The 13,500-nt window shown below is 49.0% G+C and overlaps 1 protein-coding gene across 1 annotated transcript in view; it reads right to left on the bottom strand.

The window, feature by feature from the left end:
- Nucleotides 1-12,110, bottom strand: part of FBLN7 (fibulin 7) — a 56,861-nt gene extending 44,751 nt beyond the window's left edge. The window contains exon 1 of the mRNA XM_069580635.1: nt 11,549-12,110. Coding sequence (XP_069436736.1) covers nt 11,549-11,623 — 75 coding nt within the window. The 5' untranslated portion in view covers nt 11,624-12,110. The remainder of the gene's footprint in view (nt 1-11,548) is intronic.
- Between the last annotated feature and the right edge of the window lie 1,390 nt (nt 12,111-13,500).

Below are 13,500 nucleotides of genomic sequence, written 5' to 3'. Positions count from 1 at the left end.
GTCTGTGATGTCCTTACTTTAAGTTTCAGGCAGTCCCAAAGAAGCAGGGAAGACTGGGTGGAGACTTTGAAAGGACAAAGAAAGTTCTATCCACCCAGGGAGTCTGCCCTGTGGCCCCAGGGCTGCATAAGCCTGGGGAAAGTTTGTAGAACCCTGGCAGTCCCACCATTGTCCCTGCTGATCAGGGGCATCGTCCAGTCTCCAGCGCCACTCAGCAGACAGACACTCCTCCTGGGGCAGCTGACGAGGAGGCAGGTCAGGGTGGCCGTATGTAAGCAAGACTGCTGCCCCAGCGGCAGGGGGAGCACTCCACAGCCACTGGCTGGTTCTGCCAAGAATCAAGGCAGGTGTCCAACAGGACCCGCCATGGTGAACAGGCCTAGGAGGGGATCAGTTCCCACCTGGAAGACTCCAGCCCAGCCCAAGGACCTGGTGCACTGCCTCCTTCCCCAGCTGGTCACCTCCGGTCCACACCCTCAGCCTGTACTGACCAATGCCCTTGAGGGCTAGAAACTGCCCCAGCGGAGCAAAGGGATCTCTGCTCTTCACTGCAATCAGGGCAGTCCTTGACAGGACTGGGAAAGAGTCACACTCCTGAAGGTGCCGAGGAAAGATGGAGGCTGCTGGAGAAAGGGGAAATGCCAGGATGGCCTTCCGGTCACCCATCCTCACCCTGAGCCCACCCATTTGTCTAAACCCCGTGCCTGTGGGGAGTGAGTCCCTGGACCAGTACTCATGAAGGCCTGCAGAATGGCAATCTCGCCCTCCCTGCAAGGGGCTCTTCTGGTCTTCCCATCCAGGGGGTCGTCTGTTTTCCCATCTCCGGACACGGGCAGGTCTTGTGACTTGCTTTGGCCGGCAGAACACACTGGAAGCGAAATACCAGTTCCAAGGCTGGCTCTGGATAACCTTATTGTCTAGTCTCTGAATCTGATGTTTTCACATCTGGGGCTGTGTGACTTGGCATGGACTGTTCCACGGGGGGTGGGGGTTGGCTAGCAAATTCCTAAAGGCAGCAGACAGCACAACACCCTCCTTGCCCATGCCCAGCACACCTTAGGTGGCAAGCCAACCAAAGCTAAGCCCACCCCCCTGAACACCCCACCCTAGCCACGCCCCCCCAACAACCCCAGGGTCCATCAGCACACAACTAGGAACAGCCTTATACTGCCATCTCGCTCACATTATTCCAACTAGCCAGTCCAAACTCGGTTAGTGTCCTTACCCCGTCTCAAGGCCCCCAGTACAGGCTTTCCCAAAGTTTCCAGCCCCCTCTCTGCCTGATGTTTTCTCTGTAACCTCCTTCTCTCGAGAACTCTAAGTTAATAACATGCTATCTTTCCCCCGGCACTGTCTCCTGATCTGTTGGCCCCACCCCGCCTGACTGAAACCGAAATGTTAGCTTCACGGCAGAACAGCGTCTGGAGAAGCCTGGTGCATCCTGCTGGCCTTAGCCCTCGGCCACTTTCCAACATGCGGAAAGCCCAGGCCAGCCTGCTGGAGGACGAGGGACTGCATGAAACAGAGGCACCCGGGACCACCCAGCCCTGGCTAACCCAGCAGCTGTCCACAGACCAAGAGGAGCCCAGGCCTAGAGAGTGGAGCCTGGAGCCCGTGAGCAGAACAGATGATCTGAGTCCTGCTCAAACTGGTGACCTGGTCAGCCAATTCCAGACCCAGAGCAGCTCGATCAGAACCAATGCAGGATCCTTGTCTGTTTGGTTCTCGGTGAATGGGCCATAAAAGTGAAAGTGTCAATCACTCAGCCGTGTCCAACTCTTTGCAATTCCACAGACTGTAGCCCACCATGCTCCTCTGTCCATGGGATTTCCCAGGCGAGAATACTGGCGTGAACAGCCACGCCCTTCTTCAGTTGGATCTTTCTGACCCAGGAATCGAACCCAGGTCTCCCACATATCAATCACATGATTTTTTTACCATGTGAGCCACCAGGGAAGCCCATGGACCGTGGCAGCCATCAAATATGTGTTTTATGAAATAATTCATTTTCGATTTGAATGATTCACACATCCTGGTAGCTGTGGTTCATCTCCACGAATCCTTCTAAAACAGGGTGATCAGTTGCTCGGTTGTGTCTGACTCTTTGTGACCCCATGGAGTGTAGCCTGCCAGGCACCTCTGTCCATGGGATTCTCCAGACATGAATACTGAAGTGGGCTGCCATTTCCTCCTCCAGGGGATCTTCCAGACCCAGGGATCGAACCCACGTCTCTTGCCTCTCCTGCATTTGGCACTTGGATTCTTTACCGCTAGCACCACCTGGAAAGCCCTCTAATACAAGGACTGGTTATAAAACCCTGCAGCAGGGTTGGCAAATACTCCTGGTGCTACGAGCATGGCAGATACCTCTCTGATCAAGCACGGTATTCTTTCACATTGAGCTCCGAAGTGAACAACAATCCATCCCAACCAAGGCTCCAGGCAGCCCCAGGCTATCCGTTTAAACTGGCAACAGAATTGACATTGATAAACTGACCACAACTGAGACAGGCTGGGACCTGGGACCCTGCAGCGCTGGACACAACTCTCCTTGAGTAGGGAAATACAAAGAAGCTGTATGAGACTAAAAATAACTGCGTGCATGCATAGCTGGGGCAGATTCTGGGTATAGAGACCAAAAGGCCCAACTGCCACTTTTGAGGAGCCTGGAGCAAAAGCAGGGTACTGTGTATGCCCTCTGCACTCCACACCACCAGAGGGGTGGGCAAAGCACCTAAGCCACTCTTCCCACATGCCCCTGGCCATACTCCTGCCTATGCCCCCATATAAGGAGCAAGCTTCCCCATTCCCACTTGTTCTTGATCCCGCCTGCTGCAGCAGGGCCCCATAAGGCCTTGTCTGGGCTTCTCTGGTCTGTAGTCAATTTCTGTTGACTGGGGAGGGCCAAGAACCCTGCTTGATAACAACACAACACCAGGATGGAATGTGTTCAGATTTCCGTGTTTCTACCCTTCGTCTCATCCAGGGAAGAGGTACTGAACCCGTGCCACCTCCTCTCCCTCCGCCTCCGTCAGTGGGGTTCGGTGGGTGGGGGCATCCTTCCCCCTTCTCGCTCCTCCCTCAGGCTTTGATCCTAATACAAGGATTCAGTTGCTACTGTCTCGGGTGCATCAGGCTCCCTGTCTACAGTGTGGGGATAATGCTGCTACCATTGTCTGCTTTAAAGTTTCAAAGAGGGACAAGTGTAACATCTCCAGTATGAAAGTGACTCGGGAAGGACAAGGATGGTGAATTAAATCATCATTTTCCTGACAATGTGTTCAAAAAAACAAGGGAAGAAGCCAAGAAAGAGGAAGGCATATGATCCAGAAAACGTAAACTCCAGTCCAGGCCAAAGTCCCCAGGTAGCCGCAGGGCTATGAGCCAAGAGAAGGTTCAGCAAAACTGGAATCCAGGGGCAAGGAGCCCGGCAGAATAGGGACCAGGAAAGAGATTTTTGGAAACTCTAGTGCTTATGTAGAGGACGGATGGGGCAAAGGAGAAAAACTTTGAGGAAAACCATAAAGTGGCCCAAGAACGAAATCATGGTGGTTACTTGGCTCCGTACCGAACAACGGAACGAAGTGCTCATCTGTCATCACGGAAGATCAGTTACACAGAAACATGGAATAATTTCCAGGGCGTTTGAAAATAGTAGCCTCGAGAGAAAGAGCTCTCTCGACTATGGGACAGTTTCTTGAAAGCCACAAACTACCAAAAATCCCCCCGCAAGAAAAAGAAAAGCTACCCGAAGGAGTTTTGTATCTGTCAAAGAAACTGAATTCATAGTTAAGAATCTTCCAGAAAAGAAATCTCCAAGCCCACATGGTTTCATTGGTCAAGTCTATCAAACACCGTGAGAGGAACTGACACCACCTCTACGTAGTCTCTTCCAGAAAACAGAAAGAAGGGGCCAACTCACAGTTCATTCTAGGAAGCTAGTGTCATCGTGGTAACGCACCCAGGCAAAGACAGGAGAAGAGATACACAGACAAGGGGTCAGCAAATTGTCTGTAGAAACAGGGCCAGAGAGTCAAGTTTTCCAACTTTGCAGCCCATAGAGTATCTGTTGCAACTACTCACCTGTACGGTTGTAGTGCAAAAAGCAGCGATGGTGACATGTAAGGGAGTCAGCGTGGCCAGATTTGAGCACCAGTGGGCTGGATATGTTTCATGTACTATAGTTTGCTGACCCCTGCAACCAGATACAAGAATTCTCACAAAACATTAGCAAGCAGAATCCAGAAATATATACAATGTATAAGATGACATGGTCCAATCAGGGTTTATCTGCGAGTGCAAGGCTGGTTTCAAAATTAGAAAATCACATGATATTATAATGTATTATACCACAATTAAATCAATTACACCACAATTAAAATTTTTAATTAAATTTTAAAAAGTCAATCAACATTATCCACTTTAATAACAGACTGAAGAATAACCACGAGATCATATCAGTTTAGAGAGACAAAGCATGTGATGATTCAGCATCCATTTATAATAAAAGGTGCTGTGATGATGCTATAATATCATCACAATAATAAAAGATGATGCTGTGAAAGTGCTGCACTCAATATGCCAGCAAATCTGGAAAACTCAGCACTAGCCACAGGACTGGAAAACATCAGTTTTCATTCCATTCTCAAAGAAAGGCAATGCCAAAGAATGCTCAAATTACTGCACAGTTGCACTCATCTCACACGCTAGCAAAGTAATGCTCAAAATTCTCCAAGCCAGGCTTCAACAGTACGTGAACCGTGGACTTCCAGATGATCAAGCTGGATTTAGAAAAGGCAGAGGAACCAAAGATCAAATTGCCAACATCCGTTCAATTATCAAAAAAGCAAGAAAGTTCCATAAAAACATCTACTTCTGCTTTATTGACTATGCCAAAGCCTTTGACTGTGTGCATCACAACAAACTGAAAAATTCTTAAAAGAGATGGCAATACCAGACCACCGGACCTGCCTCCTGAGAAATCTGTGTGCAGGTCAAGAAGCAAGAGTTAGAACTGAACATGGAACAACAGACTGGTTCCAAATCAGAAGAGGAGTACATCAAGGCTGTATACTGTCACCCTGCTTATTTAATTTATATGCAGAGTACATCATGCGAAATGCTGGGCTGGGTGAAGCACAAGCTGGAATCAAGCTGGGAGAAATATCAATAACCTCAGATATGCAGATGACACCACCCTTTTGGCAGAAAGCGAAGAAGAACTAAAGAGCCTCTTGATGAAATTGAAAGAAGAGAGTGAAAAAGTTGGCATAAAGCTCAACATTCAGAAAGATCATGGCATCCGGTTCCATCGCTTCACGGTAAATAGGTGGGGAAACAATGGGAAGAGTGTCAGACTTTATTTTGGGGGCTCCAGAATCACTGCAGATGGTGACTGCAGCCATGAAATTAAAAAACACTTGCTCTTTGGAAGAAAAGCTATGACTAATCTAGACAGCATATTAAAAAGCAGAGACATTACTTTGCCAACAAAAGTCTGTCTAGTCAAAGCTATGGTTTTTTCAGTAGTCATGTACAGATGAACCACAAAGAAAGCTGAGCACTGAAGAATTGATGCTTTTGAACTGTGGTGTTGGAAAAGACTCTTGAGAGTCTCTTGAACTGCAAGGAGATCCAATCAGTCTATCTTAAAGGAAATCAGTCCTGACTATTCATTGGAAGGACTAATTCTGAAGCTGAAACTCCAATACTTTGGCCACCTGTTGTAAAGAACTGACTCATTTGAAAAGACCCTGATGCTGGGAAAGATTGAGGGCAGGAAGAGAAGGGGACAACAGAGGATGAGATGGTTGGATGGCATCACCAACTCGATGGATATGAGTTTGAGTAAGCTCTGGGAGTTGGTGATGAACAGGGAAGCCTGGTGTGCTGCAGTCCATGGGGTTGCAAGGAATCAGACATGACTGCGTGACTGAACTGAACTATAATAAAAACTCTATTAAGCTATGGCTATAAAACCTTAACCTGACAAATGGCTTCTACAAAGACCTACAGCCTAGCATCCCACTTAACATTAAAAAACTAAATGCGGGACATTCCTGGTGGTCCAGTGGCTAAGACATTGCACTCCGAAGGCAAGGGGCCTGGGTTCCATCCCTCATCAGGGAACTAGAGCCCACATGTTGCAACTGAGACCCAGTGCAGCCAAATAAATAAATAAATAAAATATTTAAAAACAGACAAAAAAGCTGAACACATCTTTCCCACAGCAAGGATGTCCGCTCTGTTACTCAACACAGTACTGGAAGTTTAATAAGTGTAATCAGGCTAAATAAATAAAGAAACAGCACGTGTATAAAAAAGGGAGAAATAAAATTGCCCCTATTTGCAGATAACCTGATTGTTTATGTAAAAAATCTGAAGGAATCTACACAAAGAAATCCCTATAGCTAATAAGTGAGTTCCACAAAGTCACAGGATACCACGTCAACATAGAAAAGCCCACTGAATTTCCGTAGTCTAGGAATATAGCATCGGAAATGAAAAAATGTTAAAACTAATACTACTTAAAATAGCTCCAAAAATGAAATACTTAGATTTTAAATCTAACAAAGCATATTCACATTGAAAGTTTTAAAATACTGTTGAAAAAAAATCAAGGAAGATCTAAATAAATGGAAAGACATAATTTCATGTCACTGGAAAACAATATTAAAATGCCATGTATGTACATGTGTATGTTCTTGGTCATGTCCAACTATTTGAGACCCCAGGGACTGTAGCCCACCAAGGCTCCTCTGTCCATGGGATGCTCCAGGCAAGAATACTGGAGTGGGTTGCCGTGCCCTCCTCCAGGGGATCTTCCCGACCCAGGGAACCACATGAACCCACATGTCTTATATCACCTGCATTCACAGGCAGGTTCTTTACCTCCTGGGAAGCCCCTTCAATTGAGAATTGCCTTTAAAAACATGTATCTTAACATAAACTTCACACTTTATATAAAAATTAACTTGAAACAGATCACAGATCAAAATGTAAAGAAGCAAAACTATAAAATTTTTAGAAAAAAAGTACAAGAAAACTTTAATGATCCGAAGTCAGAGAGTTCTTAGACTTAAAACCAAAAGCAAAATCTATAAAAATAAAAAAATTAATCAGTTGGACTTCATCAAAATTAAAAACCTTTGCTCTGGAAAAGACACTGTTAAGGCAAGCTGCAGTGAATGAAATAACGCCATTTGTAGCAACATGGGTGGATCCAGAGATTATCCCCCTAAATGACATGGAGTCAGAGAAATACCGTAGGATATTACTTACAGGTACAATCTAGAAATAAAAAATGATACAAATGAACTTATTTAAAAAACAGAAACAAACTCAAAGACTTAGAAAACAAATTTATGGTTACCAAAGGGGAAAAGTGAGAGGGGAAGGATAAAGCAGAAGCTTGGGGTTAACATACACATACTATTCTATATAAAATAGACAGCCAACAAGGACCTACTGTAGCGCATGGCCCCTATACTCAATACTCTGTTATAATCCATATGCGAAAAGAATCTGAAAAAGAACAGTATATGAATATGTATAATCAAATCACTCTGCTGTGTACCTGAAACTAACACAGCATTGTAAATCAACTATACTCTAATACAAAATTTAAAAATTAAAAAAACAATAAAAATTTTAAAAGACAAGCTGCAGAAAATATTAGCAACTCACACACCTGAAAAAATGATTTCTAATTAAAATATATAAAGAATACTTAAAACTCAACCATAAGAAAGCAAACTGCCCGTTTGGAAAATGGGCAGAGGGTCTGGACAGACGCTTCACCCAGTAGACTATCCAAATGCCAAAGACGCACATGAAGAGACGCCAGCATTACCAGTCATTAGAGAAATGGGCATTTAAGCCAAAAGGAGACATCACTCCATACCCACTAGAGTGACTTGGAGACAAATAAACAAACCTAATAATATTGAGTGCGGGTGAAGATGAAGGGTAACTCAGCTTTTTATGCATTGCTGGTAGGAACGTAAAATGATAAAGGGAAGTCGCTCGGTCATGTCCGACACTTTGCGACCCCGTGGACTGAAGCCTACCAGGTTCCACCATCCATTGGATTTTCCGGGCAAGAATACTGGAGTGGGTTGCCATTTCCTTCTCCAGGAGATCTTCCCGACCCAGGGATTGAACCCGGGTCTCCCACATGGTAGGCATTGTAGGCAGACGCTTTATTATCTGAGCCACCAGGGAAGATCCTGAAAAATGATAAAACTGAATGGAATATAGCCTAGCTGCTTCTTACAAAGTTAAAGATACATTTACCAAATGACCCAGCAATCCCACTCTTAGATATTTACCCAAGAGAAATGAGTGTTTACATTCCACAGAAAGCTGTATGGGGAATGTTTACAGCAGCTCTCGTCATAGTCTCCCAAAATTGGAATTGATAGCATGGAGTCATTAAGTTCAGTGGCCGAGCTGACAAACTGATACGTCCACAGAGTGGAGCACTACGCAGCAATAGGAAGGAACCGTGCATTCCCGGAGTGACATGGAAGAATCTTATATACATTACGTCAGAATCAAAAGTCTATGTACTTTTTGCTTCCATTTATATGACTTTATGAAGATGAAAAACTATAATGATGAAGAATAGATCAGTGATGCCAGGGGCTGAGGTGGGCAGACATGTGCCTACATAGGGCATCATGATGTCATTTGGAGTGGTGGAACCGTTCTGTCTCCTGACTGTGGTAGAGATGGCCAAATATAGAGCATAGCTCTATGGTTAAAATCATGGAAATGTACACTAAAGACATTTTTCCCCCAAGAAACTCCAAAAAGCAATGTATCCAATGGGAGTACACAGTCAAAAGAATGAATCTCTAACAGTGGATTTTGGAACCCTGTAACAACTGATCACAAGGAGAGGTTTTGGAGAGAGGGAAGTATTCTGAAATACTGCAGCAGCCGCATCCCATAGCCACTCAGGAGGTTGAGGGCCAGCATGGGGCAGAAGAGTGAGGCGTGGGGCTTTGCTAAGCATCCTTCCTTTCTTGTCTCCCCTGCAAGGCTGTCTCTCTTCCTAGGGCGAGACCACAGAGTGGGCAGCAGTGTTGAGAAGGGCCCGCATTTATGGGATCCCCACACTGCTCAACCTCCACTCCTTTCCCAGGACCACCGGTTCTCCAACAGCAGATCCCGAAAGTCTTTCAAAGTGACTCAGGACAGACATGATGAAAAGCCAGACAGGCGCTGGGGGTGAGATTCCCCAGCCTACACAGGACTTTGGGCAAAGGACAGTTTCACTAGAAGCGTTAAACCAACTTCCATGGAGAATCCCTTCTGCTCCCTTTCCCTCTCACCAAGCCCAGTAAGGCAGGTGCTTTTGCAGGTAAAGAAATCAAGGTTTAGAGGATAAGGAATTTGAGGAAGCCTGGACATGGCAGGGCAGGGATGAGACCCAGATCTTCTTCCAAGGACATAGCCTGAAAGAACTTACTTCCCTATTTGAACAGCAGCTGCAAACATCTGAGAACTGTCAAGGTCTCACCTTGTCCAGGTAACCTTGAGAGAGCAAGTAACAGCAGGACCGGCCCCCCCGCCCCCCCCGGCCCCCCCGCAGCATCTTGTCTACCCTGCCCCCTCTGCTGGCCCCGGGTTGGGGGCCAACTAAGGGATGCACCTTCCTGTGCTCCTGGCTTTGCACTCTGGGCCTGAGGCTCTGTTTTGTAATCTGCAATGGGCAACCCTATTGTTCTGCTTGGTGGGTTCCTTGTGGGGACCTTCTGCGGCCTGGTGGCTGAGTGACTCCCTGCGGTGGCAACTCACCCCCTTCCACACTAACATGGACCAAGTTTGGTCTGAACTAAATCTCCCTTCCTGCATCCCAAGGTCTTCTAAGTGGCCACGGATATGCCTGCTTGGTTCAGATATTCAGTTCATGGGTGACAGTCTGTGGAGAAGGGAAAAGGCTTAGAGCCCAGAGAGAGAGATGAGGCTGTGTGACCCTGAATAAGTCACAATCTCCCTGGGCCTCAGCTCCCTCGTTTGCAAAATGGGGGTGGTGACAGTTCCCAACTCACAAGGCTGCTCTGAGAATAAAGAGCGTGGGAGATGCTTAGCAAAGAAACAGGCGTTCATCCGTCACTCGGCAAGCTTTCCTTCCGAATGGGCAACCCACTCCAGGATTCTTGCCTGGGAAATCCCACTGACAGAGAAGCCTGGCGGGCTAGAGTCCGCAGGGGTCGCAAAGAGTCCAACACGACTGAGCGACTGAACACACACACGCACACTGCTGTTACTGTTATTGCTGTGGATGGTATTGTCCGGGTAGCTGCCCTACAACTCATAGAACACGTGGTCACAGACGGAGGGGTCTCCGGTTTTCAGAACCAGTCTGGTGATAGCTGGCTTGGAATTTAGCAGTTCGAATCTTACCTTTGACAGTGCACTTTTAACTGAATTCTTTTTTCTTTTTCTACAGCACTGCTACAGCATGTGGGACCTTGGTTCCCTGACCAGGGATCCAAACAGCTCCCCCTGCTTTGGAAGTGAGGAGTCTTAACCACTGGACCATCAAGGAACTCCCTTTAATCTGCATTTTTATCTTAATTTTTACTATCAATCCTTGTTGTTTAACGTAAAAGTGAATCTGTTCAAGTACATAAATCCATCGGGATTCCAATAGCCACAAGTCAGGGAGAGAAAACCTAAGGGAAAGCTGCCTGTAAGTTTGGGAAAGAAACTTAGTCCCAAATCTCAGGTCCCCCAGGCTCAGAGTGAAGCTGCTTCAGACACCTCCCTGTCCACCCCTGCCTTGGAAGTGCTGTGAACTGCTAAGAAAGTTGGTGGTGGGAGCCACACGCTTAAATTGGCTATTATGATGTTAGTTGCTCAGTCCTGTCAGACTCTTTGTGACCCCATGGACTGTAGCCCACCGGGCTCCTCTGTCCATGGGATTCTCCAGGCAAGAATACTCGAGTGGAGGGTTGCCATGCCCTCCTCCAAGGGATCTTCCCCACCCAGGGATAGAGCCTGGGGCTCCCACATAGAAGAAGGCAGATTCTTTACTATCTGAGCTACCAGGGCTATACTCCCAGAACAAAATGTTTTTGCTGTTAAAAAAAAAAAAAGTGGTGTTTTGTTTTGTTTTGTTTTGTTTTAAGTTGGTGGGAAGAAGGATATTTCGGTTAGAAATTTAAGTGTTGGAAGTTGGAGTCAGGGGACATCCTCTACTCTAATCGGGTGAGCGCGGAGCTCTTCTGGAGACCGGAGGAGGACCAACGTCTCATGAGTTCTGCTCAGGCAGAGCCTTCTCTCTGTCTCTCTCTGTCTCTCTCTCCCCCAGCGGACCGAGGCTTTCGCACCGACTGCTCAGACCAGCCCGGGTCCTCCCAGACTGCCCGGCCCGCGATGCATCCGATGACAGAAGCGGGAACGGAACCCCAGCCCCAGCCTGGCTCCAAGCCCCCGGCCCGAGCATTCCGGTGGAATGTGGCGAGCCAAGGTCCTTCGGCCTCGGCGTGGCCTCCCCTGCAAGCAGGATCAGGGAACTGGCGGGAGGGACACTGACCTGGGAAGCCCGCGATTCGGGGCAGGCGAGGAAGAGCAGCAGAAGGAAGAGTGCCCGGGGACATTTGGGCACCATCTTTGCCAACCGGAACCTTTCTGCTTGGGAAGGGGAGATAACTTGGTCTGCCGCCCCCGCCGAGGCTGTCCCAACCGATGCAGCGGCCGCCCCTGCGGGGAACCGGGCTCCGCTCGGTCCGGATCGGCTCGGGTAGGGAGGAAAGCGGGAGCCCGGGAGCCCAGCTCGGCCCGCCGCGCTCGGGAGGTGCAGTCCCGGATCCAGGTGCGCCGCCCGCGGACCTGGAGCTCCCGCGGCCACCAGCGTCCGCTGCCGCCTGCACGAGACAGTCCCGGCGAGGCGGGGAGGCGCCGGCCCCTTGGCCAAAGCCGAGGAGGAGGGGCTGCCCGGCCAGGAATGCGCCTGGGAGCGCGCCCAACCCGCGCGGCTCCCGGAGGAGGCCCGGCGCGACGCAGAGGACGAGCGCCGGCATCCTGAGAGCCCTCGCGGGGGAGGCGGCCGAGGCGGCGCGCACGTGCGTGCGGGGCCCGGGAACCCATCCCAGCGCCGGGCCGCTCCTGGCCCGCCCCTTTCCAGCCCGGGGACACTGAGGCTGACCTCATCCAGCAGCACGTGAGACTCAAATCCAGGTCTGTCCAACTTCAGAGCGCGCGGGCGCGGACGTATTCCTCCCCGGCACTCGGAAGACAGGACTGGTGTGGGCGCGAGATGGACTTCATGAACTTAGACCGAGCTCTCCACCCGAGAACTGCTGTCGGAGCACAAGAACACTCAAGCACAGTGACTCAGAATCAGCAGCCCTCCTCAGCTGCTGCCCTCCACTCCCCAATGGACGGAGAAACAGTTCGAACTGGGAGGCAGGGTTGTGGGAACACTGGATGCTTTGCTGAGGTTGGGTGGGACACGCCGCTGGGAAGGACAGACACTAGCAGTCTGAGTCCCCCTGCATCCAGGGGCTGTGGGAGGATCCACATGGCCTCAGCTCCAAGCTCCTGGAAAACATGTTTTAAGTTCTTACTGGAAGAGTGTTTTCAGAAGGCAACACTGCAGATGTCATGGTGCACACCAAGTCTGGCCAATCCTCAAATCTATTTTTCCTGTTTCCAAATTTCATTTAGCAGAGCCCATTCAGAGCTCAAGGCACGGAGCTCAGAAGGCTACGTAGCCTTCGAGTCGAACTGTTTTCTTTTGGAAGGCAGAGGGGAAAATTGGAGTCCCGTGGAAAACGAGGGGCCTGCTGCAGACTGGCCACCTGGGCAGACACTACCCAGGAAGTCAGGCTGGGCTGCCCCGCCACCTTGCCGCCGGGGGAAGGAGAGCGCGCCTGTGTACTGTTACTGCTGCTCCTGGGGAGGCTGCTTGAAGGGCACTGGGCAACACACTGCTCCTCCCTGTCCAGGCGGAGGGGGCCAAGGAGCCCCGGGCGGAACCCGCAGCCTATGGAAATCGTGGTATTTCTGCCTCCATCGCTCACATTTGCTGTCTTTGCCAAAGCCCAGAGTCCCCCTCTTTGTACTCTCCCCTCCTCCACCCCTAGAGAAGAATTTCTTCTGGTCAATGAGGCTGTGTTTATTTTGTATTTTATCCCACCTGATGTTTACATGGCAACTGCCACCCTCAAAACCAACGTTTCTCGGCCGGGTGCCTGCTTGCGCTGGAGCCAGGCAGAAGTGCCTGAGAACTTTCCTCCTGCCCCGCCCTCTGAATGGATGCGCAGACCTGAAGACACTCCTGAGTTCACCAACGAAGAAACGAAAGCTGGGAGTGGCTGAGTGACTGGCTTATGGTTTGCAGACTCAAGGGTCTCCAGAGCACGACTGTTTCCAGCACAGGCTACCTTCAACCTTCATCCCACATTTTAAATACTTAAATATTCAGTCATAGGATTTCAGAAATTTTGTTTACAGGAACAGAGTTTTTCCTGGTTCCTGGCTTCC

This window comes from Ovis canadensis, chromosome 3 (assembly GCF_042477335.2).
Source record: "Ovis canadensis isolate MfBH-ARS-UI-01 breed Bighorn chromosome 3, ARS-UI_OviCan_v2, whole genome shotgun sequence".
Lineage (NCBI taxonomy): Eukaryota > Metazoa > Chordata > Mammalia > Artiodactyla > Bovidae > Ovis > Ovis canadensis.
Note: the sequence above shows the minus strand (reverse complement) of the source record. Positions and strands in the feature narration are given on the sequence as shown.